Source organism: Mustela putorius, unplaced genomic scaffold (assembly GCF_011764305.1).
Source record: "Mustela putorius furo isolate JIRA1106 unplaced genomic scaffold, ASM1176430v1.1 tig00000785_pilon_pilon_pilon, whole genome shotgun sequence".
Taxonomy (NCBI): Eukaryota; Metazoa; Chordata; class Mammalia; order Carnivora; family Mustelidae; genus Mustela; species Mustela putorius.
Genome location: NW_025421480.1, coordinates 5,185,342 through 5,201,851, shown reverse-complemented (window position 1 = coordinate 5,201,851; position 16,510 = coordinate 5,185,342). Strand labels below are relative to the sequence as shown.

Genomic DNA, 16,510 nt, shown 5'->3' with positions numbered 1-16,510 from the left:
TACAGATTTTTTTTTTAAAGATTTTAGTTATTTATGACAGAGAGAGATAGCTAGAGAGGGAACACAAGCAGGGGGAGCTGGAGAGGGAGAAGCAGGCTTCCCGATATGGGGCTCCATTTCAGGACACTGGGATCATGACCTGAGCCCAAGGCAGATGCTTAATGATTGAGCCCCCCAAGCGCCACACAAATATAAATTTTTGACACTAATTCTTTTTGTAATCAAACACCAGAACTCTTAGGGGAAAACACTGAGTAAGAAGATTTAGAATTTCTCAATAAATAGAATGAAATTATTTTGGTGCTTTTTGAATTTTGCCTGCTAACAATTGGTAGAAAGTAGTGAATTCATCATATTCTTGTCATAACAGTAAAATGTTATTTTTGTCCCTATTAATTCTCATGGTTAGGAGATCTATAATTATAGGCTATTAGTTGTTGTTAAAGCTACACATCAGATCTATTTATCTATGTTTAAGAAATCTTCTGGAAAATAACTTCGGAGAAAACAGAGTTTATCGGAACCATGACGGATACCTTTTATAAACTCAAAATGTGTTTGTGAAATCAAGCTTTTAAAAAATTAAATTTAATTTAATTTTGAGGGGGTCACCTGGGTGGCTCAGTCAGTTAAGTGTCTGCCTTTGGATCAGGTCCTGCTCCCACAAACCTGGGATCGAGCCCTGCATTGGCTGTCTGCTCATCAGGAAGCCAGCTTCTCCCTCTACCTGCTGCCCCTTCCCCTGCTCGTGCTCTCTCTCAGTCAAATAAATAAAATCTAAAAAAAAAAAAAAAAATCTATTTTTTATTTAAATGTATACTAAGACAGCTCAAAAAAGTTTCCACAGAACAATAGTCCTGGAATATGCTTCCTAATAAAAACCATTTTATGGTCAAAGCCATTAGCAAGACACTAACAGTTTGACCCCTGAGCTGTGCGGTCCTGGTCCTCAGCCACATGTGGCTAGTCTGAATGGAAATGAATTGCACACAGTGGGTTTGGGCAACTCAGTTACCCCCCCAAAGTCTCATGAATAACTGTGTTCTGTTGATTACACATTGAAATGATAATACTTTGGATATATTAGGTTAAAATATATTGTTAAAGTTAACTTGATTCTTTTTTTGTTTTTTACATGTGGTTACTAAAAAAGTTTAAATTACACATGAGTCTGCCATCTCTGGCCGGGTCTTGGACAGTGCTGCTCTAGAAAATCCACAATGCAGACCATCAGAGAAAGACTGTAAGAAAACTTACAAAACTTGTTTCTTGCAGAATTTACCACATTTTCTTGACCACAAGCCTTTTCCTGCTTCCTTTGCTTAACAATTATTAACACCACCCCCCGCGCCCCCAACACATACAGTGAACCATGAAGCAATCCTCCATGGAATGCAGGGCGGTGATTTCGCTCTTGAGGCTTAGGAGTGGGGGGGCGGGGTGCTGTTCGGTCTGGCGGCTCACACATGTGTGTAAAGGAATGAAAGCCGTATGAAAGAATTTATGTGCCAAATGATGTTTAGGAGCAAAGAGAGGCCGTGTTCATTTCATTCTCAAGTTTGTGGCATTTCTGAAATTACACAGCGTGCAGCTTCTGGTCTGTCCACAAGGTTAGTTCTTCCCAGGCCATGGCTCCTGCTGTCAGCAGATGTGTCGTGTGTCCTGCCGGGGGCACTGACGTTTGAGGATAAGGGCATGGACTTTGGAGTAGGGGCCCAAGCTCCAGCCCGGACTCTATCACTTATTAACCATGTGGGCTGCTGGGGGGTTGGGGGGGAGCTCTGGAAACCTCCTTCACCACCTGTAAAACAGAGGGAAAAGAGCTCCCACCTCACAGAGCTGTTGGCAGGGTCTATAAATCAATGTATATAGAGCAATGAACATACTTCTGGGGCCTCAGTGAATGTTTGCTCTCATTTTTATCTTAATAAATTCAGAGGATGTCCTAAAGGGATTGTCTTAGGTTTGCTACAGGCTACTTTTTAAAAAGCTGTTTTGGGACTTCTGGAGATCTGTATATCTAGCAACTACCTACACCCCCCCAAACCCCCCAACATCTACTCATCCAAAAGATAGTCTTGCAAATATAAGTAAAGAAGTGGAATTGGGAAGAATATTAAGCCCTATTTCTGAAGTCCCTGGTGAGTCAGCAGGAGTGAGCTCCGCAGATGACTCCCACCAGCTCAGCGTTCAACAGACACGCTGCAAACTCATGCTGGGTCAGGGGCTGTGGAAAAACACAGGTAAACCACGGAGCATCGCTGCTCTCCAAAACTCAGAGGCTGCCGGATTGCATAGAGGAACCCAAGGTAGAATTACTCAACAGTTATGCTCTGCGGGGAATGGACCTGATTAGCACAAACGCTGAGGAAGAGAAAAAAAAAAAACCTGTTGTGATCAAGGGCTACCTGGAAGGTGATTGGATTATCAATTCAATTATCCAAGCTACAGATTTAATTTGCAGTTCAGAGGCTTGTCCATGAATGGCTTGGACTGTAACACATCGAAGTCTCAGAGCGGATGTCACAGCTTCTTCTTTCTCAGCCTCCTTGGCCGTCTATCTCCTTGGTCTCCTACAAAAGCACGTGCCTCCACCTTCAGCACTGGTGCCCCCCGACCTCCGGGCTCTCGCTCAGTCTACCGCTTGGTTGCTGTGCCCAGGAATTATCGACATACCCTAAAGACCACCACCCCATTCAGCCTCCAACTACTGCTTTTCGTGGGTCTGTAGTGTGGGGCTCATTGTGCCCCTGGGCAAGTCCTTCGAGGATATCTGCTCTTCTTCCGGTCCATGAGGTCTTCAGGGAGTGCGCACTCACTCGTTGCAGTACTGAGAAGACAGCAGGACTTGAATACGTGGTGGACAAGTGATTTTTATTTACATCAGCCGTAAGATGAGAGAGAAAGAGACGCCGAAGGATCTAGTGCTACTCTTTTTCAAGAAGGACTTTGGGCTGTACATAGCCTGTGCGAATAACCCATAGGCAACCCAGGAAATGGAATCATAAAAGCAAATCCCAGTAAATCATGGGATAAGCTTAGTTAGACTCATGTACTTTACTGAAATGACAATAGCTGAATAAAATGTTGGACTTACCCGTCAAAAGTTCCTTGTTTAGATCTGCTCTGCTTACAGAAAGAATGTACTGCAAGGAAAACACAGTAGATACTGTTTGCTTCTGGAGGATGGACAGATAACGTTTCACATTATTCGCTCAGCAACAGGAAACACCTAGCAGAGGGTTGCAAGCTTAGTTTTGTAGTCATTTAGCTAAGGAGCCTTTTAAAAAAAATAAGCACTTTAACCAAATACATACAAAACAATGTTCAAGTTTAAACTCAAGCTTTTTCAGGTTTGATATCACAAAAACCAAAACCTCATCTTATAGCAAAAAAATTTTATTTTCACTAAGATAGTTTTATGTTGACAACATCTCATAAACCTTCTATTTTCATCCTAGGGCTCCAAATAGAGCTGTTGGAAAAACTTCAGAAATGACAGCATCACTAGAATAAGTATACTATTTCCTTAAGACACTACTTTGTTTTTGTTTTAGAGATTTTTTTTTTTTTTAATTGATTTGAGGTGAGGGGAGTGAGTGAAAGAGAGAGCATGAGCTGGAGGGGAGAAACAGAGGCAGAGGGAGAAGCAGACTCCCTACTCGGCAGGGAGCCCCATGCAGGGCTCAGTCCCAGGACCCTGGGATCATGACCTGAATGGAAGGAAACTGCTTAAATGAGCCACCCAGATGCCCCTAAAGAGACTACTTTGAAGGCACTCATGTCAACGTGAAAGAAGTGGGGAGAGGAAGTACTGGTAGAAGTAGGATCAGCCCCTGGGACACATGTTTGTTTTTTCTGACTTAATGGGACAATTCGGCAGGGCTGACTGTGCCCGAGGCACAGAGGGAACATACGTTTAGGGGTTAGAACATGAAAATGTTCTAATTTTAGTTGATACTAAAATCAGAAGAAAAAAATATAATGAATACATGAGAATAAATCCAGCCTGATTAATCTCTATACCAACACATTCATAAAAACTAATTTTTAATATTTATTGTTTCAGAGAGAGACAGACCCACAAAAACAAAAGTGCCCACCCAGAGCCCACAAAACTCGAAATGGGGACTTGCAATTCAAGGTGAGTCTAGTCTTTACAAATTTAAAGCATGTGTCTCCCAAATTTAGAAACATCACATCATTTAATGCAAATATGCTAATTTATAAATCTTCAGCTCATCCAAAAGTAGACATTTAATATTAACAGCTAAATCTAGAGTTGGTGTAAAAATAACTCCGTCATGCTACAAAGACAATGACTGAAGACACAACTTCCTGTGTCTTTGCTATAAATTAATATTAAGATGATTTCTTCATTTTTTGCCTCTTTGTTCTGGTTTCCTCTTCTGTGTCATTAATCCCTCATTGCAGTGGAAACCACGCTTGTTATTCAGAGTATGCTAGGAAACATTTAAATGAGGAAGGCTCATTTACGTGGGGGAAATAGTCTTTCCATCTCGGTCGGGAGGCGTGGTTGAACTGGTCCTGTTCAGAGTCCCTGTCCATTCCCCCCGGGTCCGGGAGCAGCCTTGTGTTATTAGCAAAAGTTAGAGCCTTCCCCATCATGCCTCACTTCTCCAATGCCTCTTCTAAAAGGTTGATCGTATGAAGAAAAAATATGAATTAGAACAGGTAAGTCTTCACAGCACACACCAATCAATCCATCGTGCGGTTCTCCTTGAACTTGGGCAATTGTATCTCAATAAAGCCGGGGGGGGGGGAATCCCTCATCTCTGATGAAGGCTACAGAGAAGTAATTCTCATATTCCCGCTCCAGATTTCCGATCTGGATAGCTTTATCGAACTTATTTATCAAGACAAAAACAGGAGCAAAAATAACACTGGTCGCCTTCTGGCAGCCGTATGTTTCAAGTAATAGCTCAAATGATGACAATTTAACCTATTTTATGAGTCATGTGTCAGCGGTCCCTCCTCATCATAGTGTGTTTTGTACAATTCTGTGTATTCTTCCTAGCCAGCTAGTGGAGTAATTATCAATGCGTGGGACATTATTAATCCAACACCGAAACTTGCTGTTGCCGCTTAGTGATTCAACTGCATCTGACAGACTAAGTTGTTTCAAATGAACCTTCACGAAGGTCCTTAATAAAATTGAGCACTAGTCATGGGAAGGAAAAATAAAAAAGAACAAACAAGTGAGGAAGGATAAAGTGGCCCTGGTAATCAAAAACATTATTAATAAAACCTAAAGGAAGTTCAAGAATCTCCTTGGGATATTTGTACAAGGGTGGTCGCAGCAGACTTTCGAGTATATTAGAAAAACATGCTCCTACTCTATATTCCGAAAGCCTGTAAAGGCAGATGTTTTCTAGTATGGGGGCTCTAGGAGGTTAGGGGCAAGGCTTGGGGAGCTAGGGTGGGTGGGGGGATGGGTGACATTGGTGAAGGGGATTATAGAGGGGGTTACAGGGAATTGCCAAATAACTGTATTGTACAACCGAAACTGATATAATGCTGTATGTTAATACACTGGAATTAAATAAAATAAAATAAATACATTTTTCTGCATCATTAAAAACAAATGGGGATTTCTGACCTGCTCTGTATATCCGGGAATATTTTGATAGTTCCCAGGGCAATTTGGGAGGGACATGGCAGGAACCAGCAAGACTGGAAGAGTCTGGACCCGGCCAGGGAGGAAGGGCAGAGAAAACAGGTGGGGGACGGAGGCTCCGAGAAGGGGGAGGCCCATGGAGGGTGAGCTCCCTGACGATTTGCAGAAATCCTGGGGTCACTGGGAGGCTTTGCATTTCCACAGGCTGTGGAATTGAGCGATTCAAAACCAACCTCTTGTTCTTCTTCAAGGATGTGCCGTGTTCGACCCTGTTCTAAAAGTAACAACGCAAACCAAAGAAAGAGGTGGCCGCAAATTTAGCATTCACTGAGTTCTTAAGAATTGAGAAGGGCAGGATCCGTGGGCAAGCAATCGTTTCCTACTTCCTCTAATGCGTTGAAGGCCCCAAATGGAAACTCCCACCAATGCCTTCACCCTCTTGGGCGTCCGTGGAGAGGAAGCTGCCTCCTCCCTCCTCCCCTGGAGCTGGGTGTAAGGAAGCCAGTTTGAGGCTCAAGTCCAAGTCGCTCTGTTCGTCTAACTTCCCTGACGTTCTGAACCATGTCTTCCTCCTCGGTCTACTCACACTTTATTGGCTCAATCTCTCGGGGGTTCAGGGGGGATGATGCTGGAATTGGTCTACTTGGCTAATTCCCCCTGAATCCAAAACAGAGTGGGAGGATTACTATGGTCGCTCTCAGTGTAGCAAAAGCAAGAGTGCAACCAGTCAAGCCTGCCCAGCGTGCCTGGGAGCGCCTTCCGCAGCGTGCTGCCCTGGCGACTGTGCATGAGACACCGGCCCTGCGTCTCCCTTGACGTTGACCTTGCGTACCATGTAGCCTATTTCTTCATCAGTGAAGCAGGGTGGTTGGACTCGAGGAGCCCAAGGTTGCCCATCGCTGTAAGATTCTGTTATGCCAACACATGTGAGATGTTTTCTTACCAATACACACTGGGCACATAAAGATTTCCTTTTTTTTTTTTTAGAATTTTGGTCTCACCCTACTCCTCTTCACCAATGGACCCTCATTTAATTGGGAAAATGTTATTTTGGCACCGATTTGATATTTAAATAAAATGTCCCTCTCCAAGCTCACCTTCTCTGTGAGATCTCTGAAAACTAAAGCTACCTCCTCTCCGAACCACCCTGCTGAGCTTCCCTCAGAAGCTTCTTTCCGCAAGGACTTGAATACCCACTGTCCTCAAGAGGTTGCAAGCGCCTCTCCCCGTCCTGGCTAAGTAGCACAAGCACAGGGCATCTTGCACAAGAGGACAGTTGTTCATGGAAAGGATACAGTTAATGTGTCCAGCTTACCCTTGCCTGCGTGTGTACATCTTGTGTTTCTTTCCTACAGCACTAAGCCCAAGTTGGGGCCCATGAAACAGGGCGTATTAACTACCCAATGATGCTTATCTTTCTGTGGATGGTCAGTAGATTTGCTTCCGCTTCCTCCTCCTGCCTGGCTCATGCATTACCTCGGTCCGTATGTTTTTATAACGCCAAAATCAGTGGGTTATTATTTGAGAAAGTTGCTAAATGGAAAATTTTGATCCTTCCCCGCCACCTCCCCTGCAACCCCCTGGGCGCTTTGTTTTTGGAGCGTTTTTCTTTTCAACCACTTTTTAAGCGAACTTTCATGGTAGCGAAACACACACTATATAATATTTACCATCTTAACTCTTTTTAAGTGTTCCGTCGGTGGCACGCGGTACGTTCACACGCTGCATGACCGTCTGTACCTCCATCCACGGAACGCTTCATCTTACACAGCGGAAACTCTCTACCCGTTAAGGAACAGCTCCCCATTTCTGCCTCCCTCCAGGCCCTGGCAACCACCACGCACTTCTCTCCTCTAGAGCCCTCCCATAAATGTCACAGGGCACGTATCCTTCTGCGACTGGCTTATTTCACTTAATATAAAGCCCTCCAGTTCCAATCATGTTGTAGCAGGTGTCAGGATTTCCTCTTTTTCTCTGTTTTCTTTCTTTCTTTCTTTCTTTCTTTCTTTCTTTCTTTCTTTCTTTCTTTCTTTCTTTCTTTTTAAGGCTGAATAGTATTCTAAAGCATGTCATATAGAAACCCCTCCCCCTTCTCCTCTGGGGAACGCCTTCATTACTCTCATCTACTACCACACGCACGACACTCGGCTAACAGATGTGGCGGGGGGGAGAGGGCGTCCTCCATGAAGCAATTTCTCAGTGACACAAGCTGGCTGTGCCACGATTTGTCCCGACACCATCTGCCTGGAGATAGCCTCAGATTCCAAAGGTTAAGGACTCAGTCCCAAGAGACTGTACCCCTCCCCCCATCACACACACACCAAAGGCCAATGGCAATGTAGCTTACACCTGAGCTTCTAACCGGTCAGCTTAAGTCAGAGGTGCCCATGACTCCCTTTTCAGGTTGAAAGAACTTTCTAGAGCATCTCACAGAACTCAGGAAAACAGTTGATTTACTGTTTATCAGTGTATTAGAAAAGGATATGATCAAGGCCACAGAGGAAACATCTAGATGGAAAGATGTGTTTGCCTTCTACGGGTGGGTGGGCTACCCTTCCACTGGCACCTCTGAGTGTTCGTGAACCTGGAAGCTCTCTAAACTCCATACTTTGGGGGATTTTTATGGAGACTCCCTCACAGGGACGTGATGAATCATTAACTCCACTCCCAGCCCCTCTCCCTCCTCTGGGGAAAATTCCAAGCTTCTAATTATGTCTTGGTCTTTCTGGTGACCACCCCCCATCCAGGAGCCCACCAACAGTTACCCCTTTAGAACAAAAGATACTCTTATCACCCAGGAAATTCCAAGGGATTTAGGAGCTCTGTGTTAAGGAACCACAGTCAAAGACTAAATATTAGAACAAAAGGTCTGCTAGTACTTTTATCCTTCAGGAAACCACAATTGTTTTAGGAGTTCTGTGGGCCCAGGAACCAGAGGCAGGAAACAATATGTATTTTCTGTTACCTTTACATTTGTGTCCGCCACATTGTGTTTCTATCCATCCATCCCTTGATGGACATTTGGGTCACTTTTGCTTTTTGACGGTTGTGAATAATATCATGAGGATTCAAATATTTCTTCAAGTCCCTGCCTCCAGTTCTGTTGGATATGCACCCAGAAGGGGAACTGCTGCGTCATATGGAAATCCTATTTTTAATTTTTGGAGGAAACATTAGACTGTTTTCCATACTGGCTGCACAATTTTCTATTCGTATCAACAGTGCACAGGCGTTCCAGCTTCTCCGCATCTTTCCCAACAATAACTATTTTCTGTTTCTCTGTTTTCTTACAGTAGCATCCTAATGGGTGTGAGGTGCTTCAAGGCCACACAGACTCGTTCCCATGAGCACCTGTGTTTTGTCTCTTGCTGCCCAGCATGTGGCCCACAGACCAGCAGCACGTACATCACCGTGTGTGTTTGGGACGTCTAATCTCAGCTTCCATCCTGGCCCTACAGAATTGGACTCTGCATTTTAACAAGATCCCAGCGGAATCTGAGAATTGCCAATCCACCTGCAGTGGGAGATGTGTGGGAGCACAGAGATTCAACACAAACCTCCCTTGGGTTCTGTACTTCCTAAAATGAGGCCTTGTTGGAAAAGCAAGTTGGGTTTTTCTCTGGTTGATAGATGTTTGGTACATTCATTCTCTCTCAAAGCAATAAACTTAGAAGGTGTAAATTTTAGATAAAAATACATACTTTCCCCAACTCTGTGTGTTACTATGTAAAGACAAGAAGAACACAAAGCAGAAAATGGATTTTCTTTGGTCAACTACCTCACCATCTGGCCTCTGTTGTTGTAGAAATTATACAGCACTGAAAACACTTCTGGTTCATCCTATAAATTCCATTATAATTAAATTTGGGGCAAGAGAGTCAGTTTGGGGAAAACCCTCTGGAGTTGTTCTTGCATTTTATGCTTGGCCATAAACACATGGTGTTCTTCTCTATGTAGTTGAGAGGAGATGGGCGAGAAAGGGGTCCCAGGTCACCGTGACTGATGCCTATAAGCAAAAAAGAGCCTAATAGAACGTAAGACCCTAACTAACTCTTATTGAATGGTTATTGGCAACCAAGCCCTATTTTAAAGGTCCCCTATCAATTAACTTGTTAACTAATATAGTTTCTGAATGCTAGACTGACACAGACAAGGCCGAAGATAGGACCAGAGAGGAAAGAAGAACCATTCAGCAAGTGTCAAGTTCCAGACGTTAGACTCAACTGGAAGCAAACACTATCTTCAGCGTCAACTGACCTGTGACTTGGTCCCATACAGAAGTGGAGACTTTTTCCCCGAAACAGAGTGAATCATTCTTCCTCTCATGGGAATGCCTTGGGATACAATCTGAAATAAAGCCGGAAACACCAATTTCAGTGACAACAGTGCAGCATCACACAAATCAGATAGATATCCATTTCGAAATGTGATGTTTCGGATATTTTCAAAAAAATTAAAAATTAATGCAAAGGATTAACGGATGAAAAGTATGTTCCTGCAAATTCTAGGTTTTGAATTTTTTTTTAAACCTTTAGATTTTGGAATTCACTTAAATTGTATCTGGTCTAAATCACCTGTTATGATTCAGGAAAAGGGTTCAGCATCAAGGAAGTTATAAGTGATATTCTCACGATCACAAAACCGAGTGAGCCATGCACGAGGAGGAAAACCCTGGAGCCCTGAAGCCCCATGCAGAGTGTTTTCCTACACGCATATCTAAGGAAATCTGTGGAACTAGAACTGGCACCTGTAGGGACCCGTGTTACCATCTCAAAGACATGTTGTCAGCAAAAGTACCATCAGCAAAATTTATGACTTCTGTTTACATTTCCAAGTGACACTCTAGACAATGAGAAGTTGGGCAATGTTGAGACCCCACTGGGAAAATCTACAGACCCCTCAGTCCTTATCCAAACTCTTGGGACCCTTTGGTTTCCGGGTTCGAAGTTTTCAAATTTTAGATAGATAATGGAGTGTGCGTGCCCATGCACAGCACGGCCCACGGACGTTGGGTCAGCACCCCATCCTGAGCAGAAGATATCTGTAGCAAAAATTCACACTCCATGAGAGTATTTAGAAGGCCATGGAAGGCCTCACATCAGGTCAACTTTATTGCTGAATGGGTGATGAAAAGCTTTCTGTTTCCAGAGCTTTTTGGAGTTCAGAATTGTGGAGAAGAGATAATGGACCTGTGTGGTTAAAAAAAAAAGGCGGGGGGATTCGCAATCCTCTTCTCACCCGATGCCTCCTCAGTTGCACATCCCGTGGGCCGAGACCCAACAGCCCATTGTGTCGGAGGCCATCAACGAGGGGGTGGGGGATGGCAGGCCCCGTCTTCTCCCCATCATGCTCCAGTCCCCCCAGCTGCCTCAAGTGTCAAATGTTCACCCTCTTGACCAAATTTAGAAGTTTGAAAACCTTTGCGGAATGCATTTTCATCAAAGGTTCTTGGCATTACGCCATGCTTCAAGCCAGGCTAAAATCAAGAGCACGTAGTTGTTGGAAAATGGCAAGTATTATCTTTTACAAGGAAAAGGCAAGAACAAGGTACCTGATCTTCCAGGCCAATGGCGTTCAAGGCTTGCCGTCCTCTATAAGAAAGGGCCAAGTTAATGCTTCTTCCCCGTGCAAATTTAGCCACTCGGATATCTAAGACATTGAAAGTAGACGCCGTGTTATATCTTAGGACAGGAAAAGATACAGGACCTGAAGAACTGGTGTAATCAGAACCAAATTAAAAGAACTGTTATCTCCTTTAAAGAAAACACTAATAGTTGTGATTTTGTATTAAATTAAATTTAGATAGCTGAGGCTGCAAAAAACCAAACCAAAACAAAACTAAGCTCCTCTTCCTAAAAAAAACTTTCTTTTTAAAATCTAAAGAGAAAGATGTCAGAGAATCAGAATTTTCACAGCTCACGATTTTCAGTATTGTCTTACCTTCCCTAGCTTCATACACGTCAACTTGGAAATTCCTCTTTGCAAAGAAGCATGCATTTAATGATCCAACCTGAGAATCAAAGCAGGTTTTTTTCATATTTTTATTTGATTCCACAAATATAGGGAATTTTTACGGGCAAAATGCAACATTGTGCATAGTGATACTTGTATCAGCCTTGGCTGTGCAACTGATTTACTTAATCCCTAGTGGAAGGTATTGTTTGCAAAAATAATGGGATGAACTCAAGATTAAATGGTATGATTTCAGAGGTAGCTTTGGTGTTTTTCTTTTTTAACTTTTTTATAGTGAAATATGACTTTCATACAGAAATATCATGTGTCCATTTTATAGAATACTTAGAAGGCAAACATCCATGTAACTACCACTTGAGGGTGAAAACAGAGTATCACAGCCCACCATAGCTCCCACCACCTGCTCTCCAGTTATGACCCCCAACCTTTCACCTAGGAGTAAATGTTATTCTGACTCTGACAATATTCCATCCTTGCCTTTGAATCACATAATTAGAATCATACTTGTGTATCTTCTCTATTTAACTCAACAAAATGCTTCTGAGATTCATCTATATGATTGTACATAAACTCCAGGCCGTCCACTTTCACTGCTCTATGGTTCTTCATTGCATACATCTCAGGTTATTTAGCTGTTGTGCTGCTGAAGGACATTAGTTTCTGGTCTAAGGATATTTTTCCCATGTTTACTGATACATAATTGACATTATATAATGTTACATTGTACAAATTTAATATATACAATATAATGATTTGATAAATGTTTATATTATGAAACATGGCCTGGGGATATTGTTAACAACACTGCAGGAATGAGATACAACCTCACACCAGTCAGAATGGCTAAAATGAACTCAGGAAACATCAGATGTTGGTGAGGATGCAGAGAAAAGTGAACCCTCCTCCATTGTTGGTGGAAACGCAAGCTGGCGCAGCCGCCCTGGAAAACAATATGGGGGTTCCTCAAGAAGTTAAAAATAGAGCTACCCTCACCCTAGCAATTGCACTACTGGGTATTTACCCCAAAGATACAGATGTAGTTATCCGAGGCAGCACATGCACCTGAATGTTTATAGCAGCAATGTCCACAATAGCCAAGCTATGGAAAGAGCCCAGATGTGCATCAATAGATGAATGGATAAAGAAGATGTGGTACACACACACACACACACACACACACACACACACACACACACACAGGAACATCACTCAGCCATCAAAAAGAAAGAAATCTTGCCAGAAATGGCATGGATGAAACTAGAGGGTATTATGGTAAGTGAAATAAGTGAGAGAAAGACGAATAGCATATGATTTCACACATATATGGAATTTAAGAAACAAAATAAATGAACAGAGGGGAAGGGGGCGAAATAAAATAAGATAAAATCAGAGAGGGAAAAAAGCCCTATAAGACCCCTAACTATAGGAAACAAACTGAGGGTTGCTAGACAGGAGGTGGGTGAGGGAATAAAGTGGGTGATGGGTATTAAGGAGCGCACGTGATGGAATGAGCACTGGGTATTATATGCCTCGGACCTCTACCTCTGGAACTAGTACTATATGTTAATTGATTTTTAATTAAAAAACAAAAAACAAAGCTGCAGGGGTGCCTGTGTGTCTCTGTCAGTTAAACTTCCGACTCGTGATCTCAGCGCAGGTCATGATCTCAGGGTCTTGAGTTGATCCCAGAGTTGGGCTCCACCCTGAACATGGAGCCTGCTTAAGGTTCTCCCTCACCCTCTCCTCTGCCCCGTCCCCTGCTCACTCACTGTTTCTCTCTCTCTCGTTCTCAAAAATAAATAAAAAGCAATGCTTCAAAGAATATTTTTGTACCTGGATCCTGATACACACCTGTGTAATTTTTCTCTAGGTTTTTATACATGGAAGTTTTATCCCTGGTCAAAGGTTTATGTATCTTCACATTTATTATGCCAAAGTGTTTCGAAATTTTGTATTAATGTGTTTTCTTACCAGCAGCTTCCAAGAATCTATCTTTGTCAGCACTTGGTGTTCTCAAACTTTTAAATCTTATGGTAGATAGGTAAAATAGGAATGGGTGTGGTTTTAATTTGCACATGACTGATTGCTAAAAAGGTTAACCTCTTTTTCATATACTGACTGGCTATTTGGATCTCTTCCCCAAGGAAGCCTTCCTTGACTTCCTTGAGTTCTCACAATGCTATATGCTCTATATGCTTTTCCTTTGAAAAATGCTAGGGGTTGACTTGTGCACCCCCGAGCTCACATTGTGCAGTCCTACCCTGGTACCTTAGGGTATGACTTCTTTGAAGAGAGGGTCTTTACAGAGATAATTGAATTAAAATTAGGTCATTAGGATTGGCCCTAACCCAACTGGTGTCCTTCTATAAAGGGAATTTGGACATTGACATCAGAGAGGGAAGATGATATTAAGAGACATGGGAAGAAGCTGGGCCTCTGCAAGCCCAGGAGAGAGGCCTGGAATACATCCCTCTCTCACAGTCCTCAAGAGGAACTAATAAGGTGATGCTTTGATCTTGAACTTCTAGCCTCTAGGACTGTGAGATTATAACAATCTGTTCTTTAAACCGTTTGGTTTGTGATACTTAGTTATGGTAGCCCTGGAAAATAATACCAAGAGCTTACCCTGATCGAAATTTCACATCTTTAGGGTGATTGTGTGGTCAATATGTCTGCCCCAGTGGGCTGCACACTGGTTGGTCACCATTTGATCCCTGGCCTCTACTATTGTGTCTGCAACAAAATAAGTACCTGATCAGCATTTGTCAAATGTATAAATGAATGAGAGAGAGATTACATTGTTAAATAAAATTTGTAATGAAACCAAGTCAAAATTTATTGACCATTTATGATGTATGATTTAATCTACTAAACTTTAGGGATCTGAAGATTATCCAGCTAAGTCCTTGCGCTCAATGACACCTAATTCAGTTAAGACGAAACAAACAGGGGTGCCTGGGTGGCTCAGTGGGTTAAAGCCTCTGCCTTTGGCTCGGGTCATGATCTCGGAGTCCTGGGGTCGAGCCCCGCATCGGGCTCTCTGCTCAGCAGGGAGCCTGCTTCTCTGTCTCCCTTTGCCTGCCTCTCTGCCTACTTGTGATCTCCATCTGCCAAATAAATGAATAAAATCTTTATAAAAAAAGAAGTGATCCAGAGAAAATAGCGGCCCTCAGGGAGTTCGCAGTCCTGTCTAGGTTTTCATTTTTTCTAATATTATTTGTATATTTTTAGTTAATACACATATACATTAATTTTTTCCTATGTACCGTCCCTGTGCTAAGTGCTAGAGATACTACAGACAACAAATTAAACGCAGGCTTTTCAAGAGGATTAGAGTCGATTATAACACAAGGTGAGCAGCAGTTTGAAAATGGACCCTCAAGCCAAGTAAGGGAAGTGGAGTGGGATGGGGTATGACTTCCTGGAAAAAAAACAAACTATAAACTGAGACTGAAATAATGTGCCAAATAAGGGTGGGGGAGTCAAGAGGAGGGTTGTAAGGAAGAAGGAGCACATGACAAAGATTGAAAGTATCTACTAGAAAGAAGGAAACAGAGAGATGGCGTTTAGGAAATCCTAGCGCTCATGCACGATAACCACGAAGTGGTTGTTATGTTCACCACTCTACTCAACTTCATCTTTTCAGCCTTATGAAGGAGGTACTGCTGTCTTCTTGTCCTACAGGCACTGTCACTGAGGCACAGAGAGGTGAAGTGTCTTACTTAAGACACCACAGCTAGTGAGGGCTGGAGTTGGTGTGGAGATTCAAGTGGATCCAGTCTGGTTCCAGAACATGAGCTCTTCATCAACAAATTAGAAGTGTGTTTGAATATCATTGAAGATATAGTTGAAGGTAAAGACTATGAATTATAGTGACACCAAGATGTGAGGTTAGGTTCTATTTTTTCTTACAGCTTTGGACCACCTGGATTTCTCTACAGAGGGTTGAAACCAAGCAGGGTGGGTTTGGGCCATGTGGATGGGTTGGAAAGCAAGGACTTGAAGATTTTAGGTGGATTGAGGGACAATAACACCAAGTTGGACGACATGGAAGGAAGACAGAGGAAGGCTTCTGAGCAGGGAGAAGTAGGCGGTCCCTGTGAAGAGCAGATGTAGCACTAGCCACTGAAGGAGGGAGTTAGGAGGTTTTTAATCAGAGTCTGAGGTCTAGCTCTATTATAGTCAATGGGGCAGTTCTGTGGGATGACAAGGTCCAAGCCCAACATGGGCCATGGGACTTGGAGGCTGAAGTATGGTGGAGATGGAAGATACTGGAAGCATACAGGTCAAGGACAAAGGGGCTGGAGATTCATGTGGGTCAACCATGTGAACTTTGAGAGTCACTAAGGGTGATGGCAGTGCTGAGATATAGATAACAGATGGTGTGAATGTACAAAAGTCTTCAGGACGGGGGCAAGAGGCTCAGGGGTTGACGGATGGCAACAGGAGGGAAGATGGCTTTGGAAGGGAAGGTAGCAGTGAGACGTGGGAGAGAAAGATCACAGAGCTAGCTGGGGGCACATCTGGGAGGTGGGAGGTCTCCGAGGTTCTCAGCAGCTCCCTGGTATATGTGGGGGCTGAGGAGGGGGCCATGCACCTGGTCAGAGTTTAGGGCCTCTTGGTCAGGCCGGGTGCGGGCACAGGCAGACCCGATTCCTCTTCTATTTCCTCCGGGTTTTACTCCTCTGCTCCAGGGCACCTTGACATGGAGCACCTATGTTTGGGTTTTGTTTGGTTTCTCTTGGGTTTTGTTTTTGGTTTTGTTTTTTAAATAATCCAGTGATTCAAGCATGAGCTCCTCTCACCATTCACTGACACTGTGGCCACCAAACTTTGTTCCTATCATTCTGTTTCTGTAGACTGGTGATAGTTATTTTAAGAACTTTGCCCCTATTTAAA

The 16,510-nt window shown here is 43.2% G+C and overlaps 1 protein-coding gene across 1 annotated transcript in view; it reads right to left on the bottom strand.

Moving 5' to 3' along the window:
- The window catches only part of KMO (kynurenine 3-monooxygenase), a 46,464-nt gene that overhangs the window by 17,640 nt on the left and 12,314 nt on the right, over positions 1-16,510 (bottom strand). Inside the window, 4 exon segments of the mRNA XM_004756753.3 lie at positions 3,098-3,146; positions 9,896-9,985; positions 11,190-11,287; positions 11,579-11,648. Of these exon segments, the coding sequence (XP_004756810.3) occupies positions 3,098-3,146; positions 9,896-9,985; positions 11,190-11,287; positions 11,579-11,648 (307 nt within the window).